At 34.2% G+C, this 22,351-nt stretch overlaps 1 protein-coding gene across 1 annotated transcript; it reads right to left on the minus strand.

Annotated features, from left to right (window-relative positions):
• Positions 1 to 2,629: 2,629 nt before the first annotated feature.
• Positions 2,630 to 22,265, minus strand: LOC114539510. The gene is made up of 47 exons (XM_028560148.1): positions 22,240 to 22,265; positions 21,868 to 21,915; positions 21,730 to 21,774; positions 21,142 to 21,189; positions 20,996 to 21,037; positions 20,652 to 20,699; positions 20,512 to 20,553; positions 20,248 to 20,292; positions 20,090 to 20,137; positions 19,950 to 19,991; positions 19,811 to 19,852; positions 19,469 to 19,516; positions 19,058 to 19,102; positions 18,904 to 18,951; positions 18,770 to 18,808; positions 18,632 to 18,673; positions 18,405 to 18,452; positions 18,265 to 18,306; positions 18,014 to 18,085; positions 17,662 to 17,706; positions 17,284 to 17,331; positions 17,145 to 17,186; positions 16,803 to 16,847; positions 16,276 to 16,317; positions 15,857 to 15,901; positions 15,545 to 15,592; positions 15,408 to 15,449; positions 14,432 to 14,461; positions 14,058 to 14,090; positions 13,341 to 13,427; positions 12,685 to 12,795; positions 12,042 to 12,161; positions 11,728 to 11,843; positions 11,283 to 11,350; positions 10,934 to 11,157; positions 10,133 to 10,261; positions 8,949 to 9,064; positions 8,585 to 8,652; positions 8,104 to 8,327; positions 7,538 to 7,666; positions 6,614 to 6,726; positions 6,013 to 6,080; positions 5,739 to 5,914; positions 4,629 to 4,763; positions 4,331 to 4,351; positions 3,907 to 4,015; positions 2,630 to 3,344 (listed from the first exon to the last, which is right to left on the minus strand). Exons 2-47 carry the CDS (start codon positions 21,911 to 21,913, stop codon positions 3,212 to 3,214), a joined length of 3,399 nt encoding a protein of 1,132 aa, XP_028415949.1. The 5' UTR covers positions 21,914 to 21,915; positions 22,240 to 22,265; the 3' UTR covers positions 2,630 to 3,211.
• Positions 22,266 to 22,351: the final 86 nt, after the last annotated feature.

Consider the following 22,351-nt stretch of genomic DNA (forward strand, 5'->3'; position numbering starts at 1 on the left):
CACTTATTTGATATGCTTCGTATAACCATAAGATATTTTAGGCAAATTCCGTCTCATTACAGCCGATTACAAACACATTGCAGCTAATTTGAATTTCAGAGGAGTCAGTTTTTTTTACTCACCCTGTATACAGGGTGTCCCAAAAAAAACGCAACCACTTAAATATGCAAGAATATTAATATTGTTCGGCTTTGTACCATAGTTCAGCTAAAATGACTTTTAGCATTGTAAATGAAGGATTAAGAGTCATTTTCAATTCCCAGAGGTGCTTACCTATTGCGCTTTAGAGCTGTATTAATGTTCTGCATATTTAAGTGGTTGCTTTTTTTTTGGGACACCCTGTAGATATAGACAAAATATGTCAGATTAGGATATTCAGCGGTTTGCAGGTAATAAAATTAGCATGGTCCACATTTGCAGAGTCTTTAAATACAGTAGGACCACACAACTTGCAACGTGATCTATATATTTGAAACTGCCAGAAATTAAAAGGTGCATGATGGATTGTTGAGAAAGTCAGTCCACGGCATGCTATACCTATGGCTCTGTCCACGAGGAAACACGCGAAAAGCTTTCCATTGACCATTATAATGACGAGGCAGCTAGTATTTCGATATCTGTTGTCCAAACTTCATATCAAATGCCATTTCTGAATTTACTAAATACTCGTCTTGAGATTTAGTTGTAAAACCGATTCAATTTCCTTCATGTGAGATATAATCTTGCTCCTAAACTGTTTGAAGTACGTTTGTCCTCCAGTTACTGCAAATGATAAAACTCTAAATAAAGGATTACCATCAACCAGAATAGAATGGTTTGCTTCGTGCTCTTACACGAATGGTGCATCAATCAAAGAACATATAAATCTTTGTTCATGACGACCCATTGATGGGGCAAAAACAAAACGAATTACTATGCAGATAAAGGCATGTTATAGGCCTAGTGAATACGTCGCATTTTGATCGCGGCCAGTGCAATTCAAAACAATAGATAATGCGATGGTCACACTTATCATAAAATAGCATGTATATAACTCGTGTTCTGATTGGTTAAAGCCCGTGTTTGGATGGCCATTAAGTACTTGTATAAATTATTCAGTCTCATTATTATGTCATTATCTATTGTTCGAATTGCATTCGACTCGACCAAAATGCGACGAATAAACTAGGCCTTATACTGTAGATTTCGTTTAAATACAGTTCTATATCTTAGCAGTTGAAGTGTGCCACACAAACACTAAAGTCCAAACGCGAGCCACAAACACGTACAATTATATTATAGGATAAATAATCGACTAAGAGACTACAGCCTGAAACAAATATTGTTATATACACGTATTCCATTATTCATTTACATATAAAATGTTTGCATGTATGGAATATTATTATCTGGTTTTATCGAAATTTTGTCGATGTCTAAGCACTTAAAGAAGACACGCAACACCCACACTAAACTCAGGGACAAGAAATCATAAACGCGCACAACAATTTGTATCCGACCGATTAACTAAGATATGCATAAAATTTCAGCATTTTCAGCATAAAATCAAGCTTACGCAGTCTACCGCCTGGAATTTGGCTATCAAATAGCCATATGTAGACATAGATATATATGAACAACTTACCTCACTGATCATAATGCTTGGTGATTCTATAGCAATCCAAATGTCTACAAGAAAGTAAGTAAGATATTATCTCTAGCAATTATAGATTAAACTAGCAGAAAAATGTTCAACTAACGTTCAAAAAGCTTCCCCATTTGTTAAATAGTTCTTACCTTCCTCGCTTCATTTAAAAACTGAGCGGCTTATGAACAAAGCAACGAAGTATATAAAGCACCTTCCACAATTTATTATACAATTTCCATAAGACAAATAAAAAAATTGGAAAAATTCCAATGGAGATACTGTCACCTCAACAAAGCTTCTTGGGTCCAACACGCCAAGAATTCTGCATGGTTACCACAAAAGTACATTATGCATAGTTTCGCTTCTCAACTCCTAAATTAGACCTGCTGACTTGTCGCTCGCGCTTCAGGCTCGCTCCCTGCGCCAGCAATTAGGCTTAATGCAAATTAGGTCATATGTGTAACAAAATTATTAATACTAATTAAGATGTTTTTTCAAAGTTAATATAATTATGAATTACTAAGTTATAACATGCACCTTTATGGAGAACTACAGAGGTATACATGTGACCAAAATACTGCCCAAGGATTGAAAGTTAGGCTCGTTAATTTTTCATGCATTTCTAAAATCTAGCAATCATATGGCTATAAATGTTACAAGAATTAATTAAAACGTTCTGTTGCACATGTTTCAAAAGAGTGGCGCAATGAATGTACAAAAGCAACTGAGAGATCTTATCCAGGTGATCCTATGCACCTGGAACTAGACTAAGTTGTGAAATCAAATCCATTTCTGGAGTAAGGCAACCTGACATCACTTAAAATGTAATTTATCTCGTTTCTATGTAAATATGGATTTCTATTCGGACAACCCCTTCTCAGCGCTTATTAGCAAAAATAAAAGAGCAAGATTCCTGACATTTGACTAATTTATCAAGAAATAAATAATTAATAATTATTTATGAATAATTTATTAAGCTAAAAAAAAATTCAAAAGCTACCATATATTTGGAAATATTTTAGCTATGCAATAGGTCGTGTGCGACACATTTCCTAATATACTGGAGGCTGTGCGAATGTTATCTTAAAAGGATTACTGCTATCACACCATAGTTTTTCCAGTTTAGGCCTATTTAACTCTTAATTGATCACCCCACATATATCCGGAAATGATGGAAATATAGGTTTTAGCACTAAAAAGCCTCATAAAAAACCTCTCATGTTTCACAGTACCGACCTCACGCTCGGTCAATAATCAGTTAACATCCTATAATATACATATGTACGGCTCCTACAATGAACAGAGAAGGACATTGAACGGAACAAAGTTTGCCTGAGCTGTATTGTATATTTGTTCCGTTTGTAAGTTGATTGTACACTCTCTTCCCGCCTAATAAAATCTTATATAGTCTTGGGTGCTATGGTGTGACATTAATCCCTGTATATGTATACTTTCCTATTTAAATACTATTCTTACATTTCAGTAATATATTGACTTTTCTTGTTCCAAAAAATTGTTATCATGAATAAAAATACGTACATATTGGTGATAAAATTGTTATAATTACAAAGTTTTGTTTATTGGCTAATCGTAGTAATTATACATTGCAGCACTTCTTCGATGAGTGGGAGCTGTGATTGAATCGGAGTACTCACTTTGCATTTCAACGCGTTCAACCTTTTTGGTCAATTGATACAGTTTTCTTCTTTCCAAAATTCTAAAATTAGAATAAAAATGAACAATGCGTGAAAATATAACTGCATTGAAATAGTTTTTGTCTGCATGTAACACCGAATTTCCGGCCCCAAGTTGCATTACTGTGAAAATTGAATTCGACCGCAGGGGTAGCAAAACCAGGGCACTGGGACACGATTTTGAAAATACTAAAATGTGCCTTTTTTCAAGCAAACGTGCCCTTCTTCGAGTCATTCAATGTGCGTTATTGTTATTGTACATCTTCTCAGATTCAGTAGAGATTTGTATGTAGCAAGATGTTGCACTGCAGAATAAATAATTACGTAAAGTAATTATATTCAGTGAATTTCAAGCTCTTTGCAGATGTAAGGGGTTGAATGTGATATATAGTTCGATATGCGAAAGTGTCATTTTTTGCCCGTGCCCCCCCCCCTCCCCCCTCACTCTCCAAATTGTTTCGCGGGCCTTGAATCTGGGAGAATTGAGGCGGGGGCTAGGGGCTTTACGCTTTTTTACCCTTTATATTTTGGAAAGAAGGTGCAACAAATACCACTTGAAGACCAATCAAAAATATTTTAACTTACTGACAAACTGAGAGTAGTATGAACACGATTGAGAATATGATGCACAGTGCCAGAAATACTAGCAAGGTACTAAACATATATTTCACTTTTAAACTGTCTTCTTTGTCCACTAAATGTAAGGGAAACATAAAATCAGTTTTTAACTCACTAAGCCAAGATTAAATTTTAGAAATTACTTGGGAGCAGTTTGACAGCTTTTTTAATTAACTTGCGGTTAAATATGGAGGAACTCAAATGTGGCATCTTTTTTGCATATTTTATATAGCAGCATTATATAGATCACCTAATAAGTTACTTTTGTAAATATAAATATAAATGCAATCCGTGGCGTGACTAAAACGATAATTGGCGTGACTAGAACAAAATTTGAATTGGAATTTGAACAAACGAATATATAATTGAATAAACGGCACGGCAATCTCACCTTCCAATAGCGGTGGGAGTGCTAGAATGAAAGAAAAGAAGTAGCTTAGACACATTTTATAACTAAATTTTTTTCAAAATTCTCAATTTTTTTTCATATTTTGAAACGATCTCAAGGCTTCTTCAAACATATAAGTTGCCACCATGTTGGCCCAGTAATTAAGTCCCCTCGTGATAATTAACGTTTAAAAAAAACGTTAATAATTCCTTAAAACCTTGGACGATCTCACGCTCAAGTTTGAAACCTGATGGCGCCCCATGGCTAAAAGGAAATAAATTCCTGAAAGAACCTTCTTTACCTATACAAGTTACACCATCGCCTGTATACCCTTCATTGCAAGAACAGTTGTAAGTTGCCTCAAGGTTAACACAAGACGCGTGTTCTGCACAATCTGGAATATGAATGTCTTCAGCAGGATTACACTCGTCATAGTCTGTTAGGAAAAAAATTTAAGAAAAGAATTAAAGAAAATACAATTTAAACTATTGCTGTAGCTGTTGCTGTTGCTGTCACTGCCGCTGGCGTTGCCGTTGCCGTTGCCGTTGCCGCCGCTGTTGCTGCATATTGCTGCCTGTTGCTATTGCTGCCTGTTGCTATTGCCGCCTGTTGCAGTTGCTATTGCTGTCTGTTGCTGTTGCTGTCTTTGTTGTTGTTGTTGTTGCATGAATTGCATGAATTTGTATTAGTAGCCGGGTACGCATTTGACAATAACGAAAAAATATATGAAATTATTTAGTTTACATAAACTGTCTGGATACGTTTTATTAATTTCAAAATAAATTAAATTTCCTCTTTAACATTTATTTGTGTCTTTTTCATTCAGAATTTCTCTGTTTTTCATCTCGTAATGGATACAGTACAAGTATATAATACTTATAATATAACTGATGAGGAATAGTGATTATGCGTGGTTATACACGGCTTTCAACAAAAAATGCAGCTGATTGGTCATTTCTAGTTTTCCTTAGCAACAGGGTAGCAACGGAATCAACAATGAAAATTGAGTAATTATTTATCGTTGTCATGTTGTTTTAAAAAGTCGCTTTTGTGCATTTCCTTCGATGTTTTCTACTTGTTTTTTTTTGAAGCGAGAGCAAAGTGTTATATTCCGATGTTTTTTGCAATCAAAATTGTGAAACTAAAATTATTCAAATTATTATTAAGTGGTATCCTTTTTCGTCTTTGACTAAACTAAAAAAGTACGCGTAAATAAAACAATTTATTGTTCATAAAATTAAAAATCGCAAAGAATGTTCAAAAACGTCGCAAAATGACACAAATGTTAGTAAGTAAACATGTTTAAATTATACAGAATTTTCATTGCCGGTTCTGTTGCTACCCCGTTGCTAAGGAAAACTAGAATTGACCAATCAGCTACGATTTTTTATTTCTTACCTATCTTACCCACCTGAAAAATTTAGAGCATTCTCTCCAGGGTCTCTTGTAAGTTGGAGTGGTCCAATATATTTTCCGCTTTTTTCTAGGTCTAACTCTGACTCTAATTCCTGACTCAAACCACTTGCCGTGATTCCAGTTGCTGCTGGATCAAAAGCTGATATTGTATCAACCCCAACAGATCCTGGACTAATTAGAAAAATTCGATTTATACGTTAAACAGTCATGCAGTGAGAAATAAATGAACATACGACAAGTTAAATTTTAGTTGGAAAAGGTATACATACTAAAGCTTGATAACCCGGACTCCTACAAGGTTGGCGGCAAACTTAGTCTTCAGGTAATATTTTTCCACCTTAATGAAAAATGAAAAATGTGTGAGGAACATTTAAATATAAAAATAGTACGTACGAGAAAACAATTTATTTAACGCGGCTCAAAGCGAGGTTAATACAATAAATAAAGTTGTTATTTATACACATATCAGGACAGTATCACAGTATATTACTGCATGTCTACAGTATTATTCGCCAAACTATTTGTTTGACTACAAAATCTATTTTTTCTAAATGTCATCAATGCAAAATTTCGGTTTCATTCTACGATATATTATCAGCCATTTTTGAAGGGTAGATAAAGACTTAAGGTGGATTTCCACTTACAGCGAAATCGTTCGCTAGCGAAATGTTTGCATATTTCTTTTGAATTTTAACAGCATAAATAAATTAGTTCGACTTGACTGTTCTCAATTCAAAAGAAAATATGCAAATATTTCGCTAGCGAACGATTTCGCTGTAAGTGGAAATCCGCCTTAACATTCACTTTAGGTCGCAAAAGTTTAGTTGAAATGACTTGAAATTAAGAAATTAGATGTACATAATTATTTACCCAGGATGCCACTTCTTCAGTGAATTGCAAATACTCAATGCTATTTTTATCATTGTACATGGGTGTATAATTGCGATTAATAATGACAAATCCACCTTCGTATGACAAAATACCTGAATCAAACAGAAAAATGCATATTGGTATTCATTTTTTTACAAAATGCAGCGGGCGGAATCCTAGATTCTCCTGCAGTCTGAGTGGCTGTAACAGCACAGTTATTAGAAAAGACATAGTTTGGAGACTAGATGCAGTACAATACAAATTATTATATGTTATTGTCCATGTTAATGCAAAAATGGTTCCTTATCCGTCACATACCTATTGTATTTTTGCCCAAATAACCAATAGCAATGGCTTGGCTTAGCTTTTCAACAATGACTTGAACAAGATGTTAATTCAGACCTTACTATTGGTTTATTTGTTCAAAATACAATGGACACGTGACAAATAAGGGACGTAGATAAATCCGATCACATACACATCTCAAATACTATATTTCGCACACTTGCGACGACGAAAAATAATAATAAAAAATTAAAAAAATAAAACAAAATCACAGCAAAACAAACCGAGGCGAATTTTCAACTCCATCGCTGACGCCGGAGTAATTAAACGAATAAGGATTTGATTGTTTATGCTTTTGCCCGAACGAGTGCCGCTTTTGTAAAAAAACTATTATATTTACCGTTATTAGTCGGTCCGGATAGAAAAAGATTTCCTTCGCGACCCTCGGGTCGTATCTTTCTCTCCGGACATCGTAGCCGGTAAATAACATGCATCTTATCTACCGGTTTCATGATCCTAGATTCATGCAGTTAGCCTGGCGATAACAAATGGCGATAGAGATTCAAACTTCCCTTTATTCAAACATTTTTTACCATTAGTTGGCACCCCAATTAGCAAAAACAATGAAAGAATAATTACCGTTGCAGGTTTCTCCAACGAGATATTTTCCAGGACTGATGCAATAACAACGATATGTGCCGGGATAGTTTTCACATTTCTGACCATCACCGCATATTGCTGGGTTTCGGGAACACTCGTTTATGTCGACTAAAATATCGAAGAATAACTAACTAACCGGACAGTTCCTATAAACGGCCGGAGAAGACCAGACTGTGAAGTCGGAATGGCCTAAACTATACCCCAAAAGGAGTGATTTACCTGATCGAATTCACCTTTAAAAATTATGAAGTAGTTTTTACCCAGTTAAAAATGCGCTCCACGTACCTCCACTGTACCAGGGCCGCCGTAAGCAGTTTAAATGGGAAAGGGTAAATCAATTTATTCGTCCAATGCCCGACCTTGCATTATATCAATTATTTATACTTTCGTGTTAATGAGAATGTGGAAATTTTGAAAAGTAAAATATTTATATCCAAATTTAATTTGAATTGATAGAAAGTGCTGTCCTAAAGCGATCGAATTACGTGCTTAGACAGGCAGATTTCACAGTTTTTGCTACTCTGCAATTGTACGTTATGTCTTACCGACAACATTGCCAAGGGACGGAGAAAAGTTTTTGCCATCTGAGCTTTTAGCAAGAACATAATCATTTCCAAGAACACGCTTTAAGATAACACCCACTGTTTGATCGTTTAACCCGCTGTTAAAAGCGGTTCCAAGCACAGTTGGAGTAGCATCAAATGCAGTGTTGTTAATAAATATTGTAAAGTTGACAACTACACCACCAGAAGACTGGGCGTTATCAGGGCTGAAAGAGACGAGCAAATATGACTTAGACAATATTCACACCTTAAAGTTTTCGAGCGTGTCATTTTCATTTTCATGCCGCGACAAACTCAATAAAAACGATTTTGATAACGCTCGCAAACGCCGCTCGTGTGCACAAAGCCTTAAGTGCTAATTAATAGACAATTGCAGTCAAGTTAGGTGAGAAATATTCATGACGTTAAAAAAGAATTCTTTTAAAAACCCGACGTCTGTGAAATAAACATTATAATTGCCTACCTGAAACTTTCCAAATATGCACCAAAGAAATTCGAGGACTGAGATGATGCTTGAAAATTAGCTTCAACCTATAGTTAGGAAAAATATGCTTCATTTTTCTGTAACCTGTTGCAGTATACATGATTGTCTTGAAAGAGTATGTCTTTAATAGACATCGAATTTATCAGTGTTGCATTTTTCTTTGAATTATGACGATGGCACTTTTTTCCTTTACTAACGATTTGTAGACTAAGCAAGGTTGTAAATATTAACGTGTGTAACTAATTTATTGAGAGAATTAGTACTATGGTCAAAGGTCTAGAAATTATTCTATGACACCACTGGTTGTAATCATAATGAAAATAGAGAAAAAGCAGCCACATACATCGGCCTCCAGAGCTTTTTGTAATGCCATGTACGTTGGGGATGTTTTATCTTGCAGATCGTTCGAGTAAGAAGCACCTTCTATAATTGTGAACTCCAGCTGATACAAAAATGCTCCTAGGAATGGAAAAAAATTTAAAATTTGAGAAGGGTGCTGCGAGAGTTGGCGCTGGTAGGGCCGTATTCCTAGAGAGCTAGATTGCGCTGCTGGAACTATGATCCAATAGAGAACATAAGCTTACAGAATCATGTTCCTAAAGCGTTTATGCTGGTAGAATCATGAACCTGTAGAAGGCTTACGTTAGTAGAACAATGATCCTAGAAAGCCTATTATGCCATGATGATCATATAGAGCTCTTGCGCTGGTAGCACCATGATCCAATAGAGGGCATACCCTGTATATAGAACTATGATCCTATACAGAGCTTGCGCTGGTAGAACCATGCATGATCATATAGAGAGCCGCGTCCGCTGGTAGAACAAGTTTATTATACAGTAGCTGTTTATCAAGCTATAGATGCTCATTACAGCTAGAAAACTATTAAAACATACCCAGAAATTCAGGACATTATCATAAAAGTTCGTATGCTAGGATTTCGCAATCAAAGATGGCTGTCTTGTTATTATAGAATTATATAAGGCACGAGAAAAAATTTCAAATTAAAGCAACTTCTATCTTAGGTATTGCAGTTGCGGAGCTCGATTTAATACGGGCCTATAACAGGTTCCAGGTAATTTCATAGCTGCTTGAAATATAATGGCTAGCAAGTTGCTCAGATGACATTCCTGGAGAACCTGATGAAGGTAAAATAAAAATATGTAAAAATTGTGATAAAAGTACTGAGTTTCTGCTCGTCTTAAATCGATCTATAAGTCTACAATAACCAGATTAACTTTGATTGCGAAATCCTGGCATTATGAACTTTTATGGTAATTCATGTCCTGAATTTCTGGTTATGAGGATGAGCTGATTTTTTCAGTATATCACACAATCATCAACAGATGGGAAATTTGAAATTATTATTAATTGGGTAACGCAAAATGCATACAACTCCGATTTATAACACTTCCTAACAATGTATTAAATGTATGCCTCAGAAATTTACACCCACATTCGATGAACGACGAATTGATATTCGCGTGATTGAAGTAGGCTAAACAAGAAAAAAAATCAAGAACAATTACCGACACAGGTTCCCTTGACAAGATGTGTCCCAGGGCTAGCACAATAACAACGATATGTTCCAGGAAGGTTTTCACATTTTTGACCATCACCGCATATTGCTGGGCTTTGGGAACACTCATTTATGTCGGCTAAAAATTTGAAGAATAAATAGCTAACTGGGGTACTCCTAGACAGCCAACACTACATAGGCATTTGTAGCAAATTATCGAGTTAATATCATGAATAAATTTTAGAGCGGGAAAAATAAGAACTTACTTCATTCAGTTACACTTACATATCTAGTTACTTTACGTTGGGCAGCAAAGTAAAGATTTCGTTTAAACAGGCATAAATAGGAAGCGTATATAAAATTTTTGGGTAGGGGTAGGGCAGGCAAAAGATTTCAGCAATAATGACCTGAATAACCGGTATATAATGCCTGACTTATCACTGATTTCAGTAACAATTGTCTAAATTTTGGCACAGACATTTTCGTATAAATGATAATTTTACGTGAAAACATAATAGCTTTTCGATAATAACTATCCCTTATCTTAAGCAAAGTGTCTGGATTTTGAATGATGGGAAGTTTTGGCGATTGCAATTACATTTTAAAACAAAAGCGTCCAATAAAAAGACGAGTTATCACTTATAACATCAGTGTTTTAATAAAGAAAGCCCAGGGAAGATTAGATTAGAATTAAAGACTGCGAACACTTTTAAAATACAGTATCGGTACTTTAAATTACCATCCTAAAGTAGAAATGTTTATTTTCTAGGTTGGTTCTGCCCCTGTGAATGGAAGCTATGTAAACACTCACCGACAACATTATCAAGAGAAGGCGAAAAATCCTTTCCATTGGTGCTTTTAGCAAGAACATAATCATTTCCAAGAATTCGCTTTTTAATACCTCCAACTGTGTCGTCTTTTAGCCCGCTGTTGAAAGCTGTTCCAAGTACAGTCGGAGTAGCATTAAATGCAGCTTTTTCAGTGAAAATTGTAAAGGTAACAACTACACCACCAGAAGATTGGGCATCATCACGGCTGGAGCAAAAGAAATAATTTGAACTGGCTTGATAATGTAGGGGCTTCTTTCCAAAAGAACAATTATACCGTCAAAAACAAATTATTTTCAATAAGAAATTAAAAAAAAAAAATTATTATTTTACCTGAAACTTTCCAAATATGCACCTAAGTAGTTGGATGACTGTGACGATGCTTTAAAATCAGCCTCGACCTAGTTTGAAAAAGTTCCATACTTTATCATCCATGGGATGCATTTACCGCATCCGGGTACTATTTACTGCACCACATGTTATTGTCATGTGTAAGCGAAAAGAAGTACATTTATATCACACCTGGAAATAATTCCAGCCTTTTCTATTCCAGTATTGCATTTTGCATAACACGATTTTAAATTCATAAGTAATCGGTTTGTTAGTAATAAAAACTGGCTAGGTTCAATTGAATCGTTACAATCATTGACAATCGTTACCATCATTGACATTCGTTACAATCATTGACATTCGTTACAATAATTAACATTCGTTTGACAATTGTGTGCTACGTCGCAACACTGTTTGAAGTTATACCGAAAAATATAGAAGCACATACATCACTTTCCAGAGCCTTTTGTAGTTCCATGTATGTTTTGGATGTTTTGTTTTGCAGATCGTCCGAGTAAGAAGCACCTTCTATGACGGTGAACTCCAGCTTATAAGACAATGCCTCTATAAGAATGGAAAATATAATACGATATTTTTTTCCCTACGTTTAATAAGAGGTCAAGGATTTATAATGAGTTCTTGAAAAATCACTTGTCTTGAATGACAATTATACCCAAGGAAACATGCAAACAAACAAAATTTCATATACTTAAACGTTTATCTTAATGTTGTATATTAACCTAGTAACACGGGAAAACCTACCTTCGCATTTATTTCCAATGTAGAAAAATCCGGTAGGACATTTGCACACGTAGGAACCAAATCTATTTTCACACAAACTATTTCCGCATATTCCCGGTGATGAAGTGCATTCGTTTACATCTAAAAAAATGCTCATAAATATACAAGGACTTGGAAAAATCGGCGATTTTGTAATGCAAAAAAATGCCTAAAAAACAGGCGATTGATTTACGGAGGCGCATAGGTATTTTCAATAGAAGGTGAAACGCTAAAAAACTTGAAATAATTTTTCAAATAAAAATTGCGATAAACCACTTCTGTTTAAAACATGTATGGTGTCGCGAAAATGTGGATATAATAAGGCATTGTAGTATATAGATCTCTGACCTTTCTTGACAAGTTATGGTAACACTATCCGGCAACATTATGCTTGAGTAATAGACATGTAGATATATAGCTAAGGCATATTTTGTCTGGGTTCGTAGTAAACGTGTGAACATATGAAAAGGCTTATTGTTATTGAAACGTGTTTAGTGTTTTCATTGATATTACAACAAATAATTATGTACAATACATATGTGAAAAGATGTCGGAATAAAAAACCCATATTTAAAAACCTGGGATGATAACGGTTTGGGTGATAACGGGTATAAAAATTTTGTACCTGTACAAGTTTTTCCTGTGCCAGTGTAACCCGTATTGCAGCTACATGAGAAGGTATTCCCGACGTTTGTACAGACTGCATTGACATCACATGGATTTGTCGAGCAAGGAGCTATGTATATAAAAGTGCATATAATTATAATGTAGTTAAAATTATTTACTGTTTCCGCGTCCTGGGAGGAAACAAATCGCATTAGGTACAGAATACGCGTTGATTCATGTTCTATCATTACTAATGCTACATTTAACAGCTTATACACAAAGGGGGTAAGATCAAAAAGTTTTAAACTGAAGTGAATTTGGGGGACGCTTATAAGAGCATTGGCGAATTGAGGGTAAATTAAAATAAAGTACATGGCGTAATTTCAAGTACAACGCTATTGGTTATCGATTTCAAAAGAATATAATTAAAAGAATATAAAATCAACCAAAGTGATGGCAAATCAGAGCTGTCATAATTTTTTCCGACTTAGGTAGTTTTCAACATTTGCATAATTATTTTCTTTTGAATTTTGACAGAATGCATGAATACAATATTTCAGTTTGATTGTTTCGTTTTAAAAGAAAATATGCAAATAAGTTGCTACGAACAATTTTTTCTATCTGCAAGTGAAGATAATCATGTATAATAATTTGTTTAAAAATTGTGTTAAATACCTGAACTCGGTGACTGCGTTGATGATACGATTTCAGCTCCTTGTGTAGTTGCCGTTGGTGCAATTGCAAAAGACGATGGTAACTTGACTACCAGGCAAAGAGAAAAATGAGTGATTCAATGCGGCAGTTATGATGTCGAGCTTTGATATTGAGAGAAGATTTTGTATAGTGTAGTAAAAAATTAGCATGTTCTCCAACAGCAAACTTGTAAAAATCGGATGCGCTGGTTCCAACATAACATAATTCATTCATTATCAAATCTCTATTGAAGTTTAGTGCACTCTTAGGACTTTCGTTTCATGCGATACTATGCATATAATTAATAAATATACTTTTTTAAAACAAAAAAATTGCGCGTTTAGAAAGTGCATGGGAATTGGGAAGATATTTATCTGGTGAAAAGAGTGCACAAGAGTCACTTGATGATTAATTTTTCGTGGTTTGTCCCTCCTCGTATCATACAACACACAAATGCTGCGTCAAGACGAACTACCCATTCAAATTCGTCGAATAGATAATATTCGTTTTGACGGATGATCGTCTGTTCGCCCGTGTTTACACACAGAGGAACTAAAAGACGAACTATCTTACGCTTGCCCAACATCGTCTAGATGAATCATCGGCCGTTTTTAGTATATCTAGCCAATGTGGAAGATGAAAGGAAAACTTTCAAAGCAGCATTTTCAGTCAGGGATGAATTATGCATGCGATACTGACCTGATGTTGTAGTCGGTGGACTCGGAAGAGCATCTGTAATATAAGTCGAATTTGAATTAATTAAATTTTCACAGATCATGTATAGCAATAAAGTTATGTCAAGTTGCGCATTGGTTTTTAAATTTGGCATGGCCGGAATTTCTCTGAGCCCGAGCATTAGTTTATTCTCATTCAGAGTTTACAGCATTACAGCATTACAAAGCTTTACAGCATTAAATACTTGCACGTGATGTACCTATACAAACTAATTTACTTATTGATGCCACCATGCAAACTTACAAGAATATTAAAATATAGCAGATTAAATTGCAAACAGAGCGTTTGTAACAGGAAATTACTGGTATATGTATAGCAGTGATTGTTATTAGTTATACCTGTTGAAGTGACCAGATTCATGATAAATTCTGGAAGGTAAAAAATATTTGTATAGCATAAATATACCGTGTATATCTATAATTATATACTCTCTTTCAAACTGGTATTTATAATGCCAAGAATCTGAAGAATTCCATACAATTCCATAATAATTATTATCTATTGTTCGAATTGCATTCGACGCGTCCAAAATGCGACGTATAACCCAGGCCTTATAACACTGGAAATAAATGCTATATTTCCGCGTATCCATGTATATATTATTCTCTACACTTTACAAATTCAAAAGCCCTACCTTAAACGCTCAACCCTTTCAACACTCATTTTTAATTGCACTCTGATATTAGGAGCAACTCGTTTTTTTATGGGTGTCAGTATATGACAGTAAATAATGCAAGTAGTATCTATCGGCACTAGTATCTATAGACCAATAGTTATGCGACGCATTTTAGACGCGTCGAATGCAATTCAAACAATAGGTATGTACGATAATGAAGCTTAACGTGGTTTATCGTCTCAGATAAATTAACCACATCAAGCTTCATTATTATATATATCTGTTGTTTGAATTGCATTCGACGCGACAAAAATGCGACGTATAATTCAGGCCTTAACACTGAAAATAAATGCTGTATTTCCGTGTATCCATGTATATATTATTCTCTACACTTTACAAATTTAAAAGCCCTACCTTATACGCTCAACCCTTTCAACACTCATTTTTAATTGCACTCTGATATTAGGAGTAACTCGTTTTTTATGAGTGTCAGTATACGACAGATTTTTGTGTTATTGGCAATGAGACCTATATTTTTGAATGCATCAACTAAGATGTCACAATCTTATATGGTATGAAAAAAACCGCAGTTAACATAAGTTATTAGACAGGTATGTATATATCCGTATTTAGTCTAGTATGGAGAGTATGTAGATAGTGTATATTTCTGGAAAGATTGGAAATAATTTTTCACTGACCTGTGGCGCTAGTTGCTTGAATTTGCATCGTGGCTGAGTCAACTATAACGTGCATGGGACATTTAAATAAATTACATAAAAAGGAAAGAAAAAATATTTTTGTCACGATGCATGATTTGGAAATAAACATTTCTTACCTGTGGGGTTGCTTGCTTGAATTTGACTAGAAGATAGCCCTTTTGCAGCTACAAACATGCATGCATTATAGAAATTATAATCAATATAATTTAAATTTTCTTTGGTACTGATTTCAATTGAAATTTTCAAAAGAACTCTAAAAGTGCGTTACTTCCTACTTCACAATCGAATTAATTTGATGCAACTGAATGTCATACTGTAAATACCTACCTGAGTGTATAATATGGAACACACTTAATTGCAATGGCCGTGTTTTATGCAATTTTTTAGCCAAAGATGACTTGATTTTTTAAGATTTTAGTTCATTTTACCTGAATAAGAATCCATGACAACAAATGACGTGGTATCTTTCGGCTCTACATTTTGAAAATAGCAAGCGCTCATGAAGTAAGAATAACGAATTTCGTTTAAATGAACATTAATGCGCTGCGGTTATCTTTTAATCACTACTAAAAGCACACATCTTCTCTTCGTCAACATCATGATGCCATAGATTAAAACGGAGTGATTATAGATAATAGCACGTAATACTATTTAGAGTTATTATTATACATTCTTGTGTATATCTTGTATATATACGTAGTGTATTTCAGTGGCGGGTCTAGAGGTAGTCTGAAAAATTATACTATACAGCATAAAATTTAGACGTGTGCATGTAATTTATTCTGACTTCCCCTAGAGCCGCCACTGATGTGTTTCTGGCAATGATCAAACTAGTTTAGGCTATCACCTGCGGTGCTTGTTGCTTGCATTTGTTTCGTCGATTGGTCACCTATTATATGAGATATTTAATTAAATTCCATAAAAAAATATCAAACCCTGGTTTATGCCTAAAGCTATAAAGATTTTTCCTCACAAAATATTTTGAAAAAGAACATTTTCTTAACTGTGGGACTAATTGCTTGAATTTTACTAGAGATTTAATTAAAACAGAGAACAACATGCCTCTCAAGCAGCAATATTTTAAATATTTTTCATAACTGATAGGCTACTTAGTTGTTACTATTGAAATTTTTTTTCCACCATTGCTTTTTTGTTTTAAGGAGAGCCTGAAAAATCTTTAAGCGGGGTTTTTCCATTCATTCTCTAAGAACTCTGAATGTGCAGTATTTCAAACTTATTACCTCACAATTAAACTGATGCATGCATTACATGATCGGTGTATGGACCACGCTCAACCTCAATGGCGTATCATGATACTCCCAATATTACTTGTTTTTTGTCGATGCCACGTTTTTAAATATTAATACATTTTACCTGAAGAAGAGTCCATGACAACAAATGTCGCAGTATCCTTTCGAACTAAATATCAAAATAGCAATCGTTCATCAGGTAAGATAGTCAAGGCCTTATCACTTAAGCTTGATATTTTTGCAGGCATTATGTTGAAAAAATAATATGTTGCAAGTAGCATATGGCTGGATTTATTATACATGCTTGTATATAAATATATATATATATATATATATATATATATATACATATATATATTATATATATATATATATATATATATATTATATATATATATATATATATATATACTTATGTATACGTATACGTGGTGTATTTCTGGAAACGTTGAAAATAATTTATCACCTGTGGTGCTTGCTGCTTGAATTTGTATCGTCGATGAGTCAACTATTACGTGATATGTGTAAATTAGTTCCATGAAAAGAAAAAAAGTTAAAAAAAAAGGAATTTTTGTGACAATTATTTCGCAAATGGTCATTTTTACCTGTAGGGTTGCTTGATCGAATTTGACTGGAAGTTAGCCCTGTTGCAGCTAAAAACATTAGAATAATATGCGTTTTAAAAAGTAATACAATATGAAATTACTCTGGCACTTATTCCAATTGAAATTTTCAATGATCAATTTTTTTCTATGAGAGCTTTAAAGGTTTTCAGGGGGAAGATATCTAAACATTTGTGAAATAATAACTATAATTGTGGGATCTCAAATAAATTACTTCACAATTTGAAAACTGATATTCATGCACATCTGTATAATTATGGAACACACTTAATTTGAAAATTTGGGTATCATGGTATTCTTAAGAAAAAAATGAATTGATTTTTTATTGGTGCTAGAATTTCAAATTTCAATACACTTTACCTGAAGAAGAATCCATGGCAACAAATGATGAAGTATCTTTTGGCACTAAATAGTAAAAAAAGGGACCGTTCATTTGATCATCGATCGTTTGCGATCCGTTTATAAGATAGTCGTTTAAACGAGCAGTGCGAGTTGGTTATTTTGTTAATTAGCACTGGAGTCTAATATTTTTTTAAGCGATATGATGAAAAAAAAAGAATATTTTTGAAGGCGATATAATGAAAAAATAATATTTTTGAAGGCGATATGATGCAAAAAAAATATGGTGTGATTAGCATCTGGCTGGATTTATCATAATTTATATCCTTATATAAATAGTGTATTTCAGAAGACGTTGGGAATAATTAATCACCTGTGGTGCTTGTTGCTTGAATTTGTATCACCGATGAATCCATGACAACGAATGACGTAGTATCCTTTTGCACTAAATTGCAAGGTAGCAAGTTCGTCAGGAATGATAGTAGTTTCAACGACCATTGCGAGGCGTTAATTTTGTTAAATAGCACTGAAGTCTAATATTTTTGAAGGGATTGTGATGCAAAAAATATCCTTAAATATCCTTATGTACGTGGTGTATTTCTGGAAACGTTGAAAATTTATTACCTGTGGTGCTGGTCGCTTGAATTTGTATCGTCGATGGGTCAACTATTACGTCAAATATGCAAGTTAGTCCGTGAATAGAAAAACGTTTCAAAAAAAGTAAAAATGTTTATGACAATTATTTGGTAAGTAGATATTATTACTTGTAGGGCTGCTTGCTTGAATTTGACTGGAAGTTAGCCCTGTTGCAGCTAAAAACAATAAAATAATATGCGATTTAAGATTTTAATAACATTTTCTTGCTTTTGTAGGAGAGTGTGAAGGGTTTTTAGGGAGGGGGGGCCAAACATTCTCAAACATACGTATGCATCATGAATGTATATGTTATTTATATTGTGTATTCCGAGAAACATAGAAAAAAAAGTTTTACCTGTTGTGCCTATTGCTTGAATTTGTATCGTCGATGAATAATCTATTATGAGATACATGTAAATAAGATTCAAAAATCAAAATTTCCAGGGAAAAAAATTTTTTTGTGACAATTATTCATCAAATGGTAATTTTTCACCTGTGGGACTTGCTTGAATTTGTATCGTCGACGAGTCTCCTATTACGTGAAATATGTAAATTAGTCCCAAGAAAAGAAAAATTTTCAACAAAGAGTAGTTTTTATGGCAATTATTTCCAAACGGACATTTTTACCTGTGGGGCTGCTTGCTTGAATTTGACTGGAAGTTAGCCCTGTTGCAGCTAAAAATAGAATAATATGCGTTTTAAACAACAATATGATGTAGAAAGCACCACAAAAGACTAGATTTTTATCGGTTCTAGGTTTAAAACTTTCAATACATCTTACCTGAAGAAGAATCCATGACAACGAATGACGTAGTATCCTTTTGCACTAAATAGCAAGAAAGCAAGTTCGTTAGGAAAGATAGTCGTTAGAACGACCATTGCGAGGCGGTTATTTAATTAAATAGTACTGAAGTGTAATATTTTTTAAGGCATTGTGATGCAAAAAAATATTATGCTGCGATTTGCATATAGCTGGATTTATTATAAATGAATGTATATATCCTTATGTACGTTGTGTATTTCTGGAAACGTAAAAATAATTTATCCCCTGTGGTGCTTGTTGCTTGAATGTGTATTGCCGATGAGTCAACTATTACGTAAAATATGCAAATTAGTCCGTGAAAAGAATAACGTTCCAAAAAAGAAATAATGTTTATGACAATTTTCTGGTAAATGAATATTATTAGCCTACCTGTAGGGCTGCTTCCTTGAATTTGACTGGACGATAGCCCTGTTGCAGCTAAAAACAATACAATAATTTGCGATTTAAATTTTGAAAAGCATTGTCTTGCTTTTGTAGGAGAGTTTGAAAGGTTTTTAAGGGGGGGGGGTCCCTAAACATTCATGGAGAAGAGCTTTGAATGTGCGGTATAACAACTTACTTCGCAATTTAACTGATGAAATACATTCAATTTCTATGGCAGTGTATCATGGTAGTTTTGAGTAAAGAATAAATTACTATATACGTATGCATCATGCATGTATATGTTATTTATATAGTGTATTTCTAGAAACATCGGAAATAATTTTTTACCTGTTGTGCCCGTTGCTTGAAATTGTATCGTCGATGAATCATCTATTATGTGAGATATATAAATAAGATTCAAAAAATAAAATTTCCAGGAAAAGAAATCATTTTTGTGACAATTATTCATCAAATGGTCATTTTTCACCTGTGGGACTGCTTGCTTGAATTTGTATCGTCGACGAGTCTCCTATTACGTGAAATATGTAAATTAGTTCCATGAAAATAAAAAAGTTTCAAAAAAGGAAAGAATTTTTGTGACAATTTTTCGCAAACGGACATTTGTACCTGTAGGGCTGCTTGCTTGAATTTGACTGGAAGTTAGCCCTGTTGCAGCTAAAAACATTAGAATAATATGCGTTTTAAACAACAATATGATGTAGAAAGCACAAAAAGAGACTAGATTTTTTATCGGTTCTAGGTTTTCAACCTTTAATACATCTTACCTGAAGTAGAATCCATGACAACGAATGACGTAGTATCCTTTTGCACTAAATAGCAAGGTAGCAAGTTCTTCAGGAAAGATAGTCGTTTGAACGACCATTGCGAGGCGGTTATTTTATTAAATAGCACTGAAGTCTAATATTTTTGAAGGCATTGTGATGCAAAAGAAAAGCTGCGATTTGCATATAGCTGGATTTGTTATAAATGCATGTATAAATTCTTATGTACGTGGTGTATTTCTGGAAACGTTAAAAATAATTTATCACCTGTAGTGCTTGTTGCTTGAATTTGTATCGTCGACGAATCAACTATTACGTGAAATATGCAAATTAGTCAGTGAAGAGAAAAAGGGTTTCAAAAAAGAAATAATTTTTGTGTCAATTATTTGATAAGTAGATATTATTACCTGTAGGGCTGCTTGCTTGAATTTGACTGGAAGTTAGCCCTGTTGCAGCTAAAAACAATAGAATAATATGCGTTGTAAATTTTTAATAACATTGTTTTGCTTTCTTTGGAGAGTGTGACAGGTTCTTAAGAGGGAAGAGGGGAGGGGCAACATTCATGGAAAAGAACTCTGAATGTGCGGTATAACAAACTTACTTCGCGATTTAACTGATGAAAAATATTGAATTTCAGTGGCAGTGTATCATGGTAGTTTTGAGTGAAGAATAAATTACTATACACGTATGCATGTAGCCTATATGTTACTTATATAGTGTACTTCTGGAAAAATCGGAAATAATTTGTTACCTGTGGTGCTCGTTTCTTGAATTTGTATCGTCGATGAATCATCTATTACGTGATATATGTAAATTACATTAAAAGGAAAACCCCAGGTTTTTTAAGGAGAGAGAGATATTTCCTGACAAGTATTTTGATAATTAAAAACCTTTTACCTGTAGGGCTGCTTGTTTGAATTTGACTGGACGATTGCCCGGTTACAACTACAATTAGTAGGTCAACATACATTTTAAATAGGTATATTTAAATATTTTTGGTACTTTTTCCAATTAAAAATTTTAAAAAAATTTACTTTTGTGGTTTTGAAGAGTTTCTATTATTTATGGTTTTTAGGGTATAATGTTTGGCTAATTAGCGCTAAAGCCCAATTATTTTGATGGTATAAATTAATATTGTGTGATTAGCATATAGCTACATGTATGTATTCATGTCAATGAACTCAAATAAGACTGGAACGCTCACTCTCTGACTTTCCCTTATTAAGGAGTGCACCCAAGATGGCGGATAATGAAGCCTTTCTTGTAGGCATGATCCGTAATGTCGAAAATTTTAAAGGTAAAATCATAATTGCCGCCATTTTACCTACCAAATCTCCGCGTGGAGGCCTGGATCATACGTACAAGAAAGGCTTCAATGCCGCCATCTTGGCTTCAAACGTCCGACAGAGTGAGCGTTCCAGTCTTATTTGAGTTCACTGATGCAGATAGTATAAACATTTGGAAACAATTGGGATAATTTATCACCTGAAATGCTTGTTGCTTGACTTTGTATCGTCGATGATACGTCACCTATCACGTGAGATATATAAATAAATATAATACAAAGGCAAAAGTCCTATTTCTCCATTAGAATTGATATTATAGACATTGCCCTAAATTTACCTGTGAAACTGCTTGATACGATTTGACTTGAGGATAATTCTGTCATCACTACAAAACGTTATGAGAAACATCCTAAGATATTGAATGTGAAATAATTGCACAGTATAGTAACGTAGCTCATGATGATTTCATGAATCATCAATATAAAACCTAACCAATATGTATTGTATCCATGCAATTGAGTGTGAAAACAACCTATTTATTGACTATGTAAACAATTAACGGTAGAAAAACTCGGGAGAACCTTGTAAAGGTTGCGCGAAAAATGTTCTTCCTTTTTATCTTGCATTTCGCATAGTTGTAGCCACTATGTATACCCATGCGTAGAAAGCGTGTTGCAATAAACAGCGTAAGTAAAAAAATTCTATTCACCTGTGGCACTACTTGCCTGCGTTGCCATCATTGATGTGTCTCCTATTACAATGTATTTCGAAAAATCAGGTGCAAAAAGTTATGCAACAAGCTAAGACAATCAACATTTTTT

This window comes from Dendronephthya gigantea, unplaced genomic scaffold, assembly GCF_004324835.1.
Source record: "Dendronephthya gigantea isolate DGI-Jeju-01 unplaced genomic scaffold, DenGig_1.0 000204F, whole genome shotgun sequence".
NCBI lineage: Eukaryota > Metazoa > Cnidaria > Anthozoa > Malacalcyonacea > Nephtheidae > Dendronephthya > Dendronephthya gigantea.

Excerpts from the sequence above, each read along its gene's own strand:
- LOC114539510 (XM_028560148.1), bottom strand. The coding sequence starts at position 21,913 with ATGACAGAATTATCCTCAAGTCAAATCGTATCAAGCAGTTTCACAG. Across the intron at positions 19,853-19,949 it reads TCAAGCAAGCAGTCCCACAG|ATGATTCATCGACGATACAA; the intron begins GTGAAAAATGAC and ends CTCACATAATAG. Across the intron at positions 17,187-17,283 it reads TCGATCAAGCAACCCTACAG|TTGACTCATCGACGATACAA; the intron begins GTAAAAATGACC and ends ATCACGTAATAG.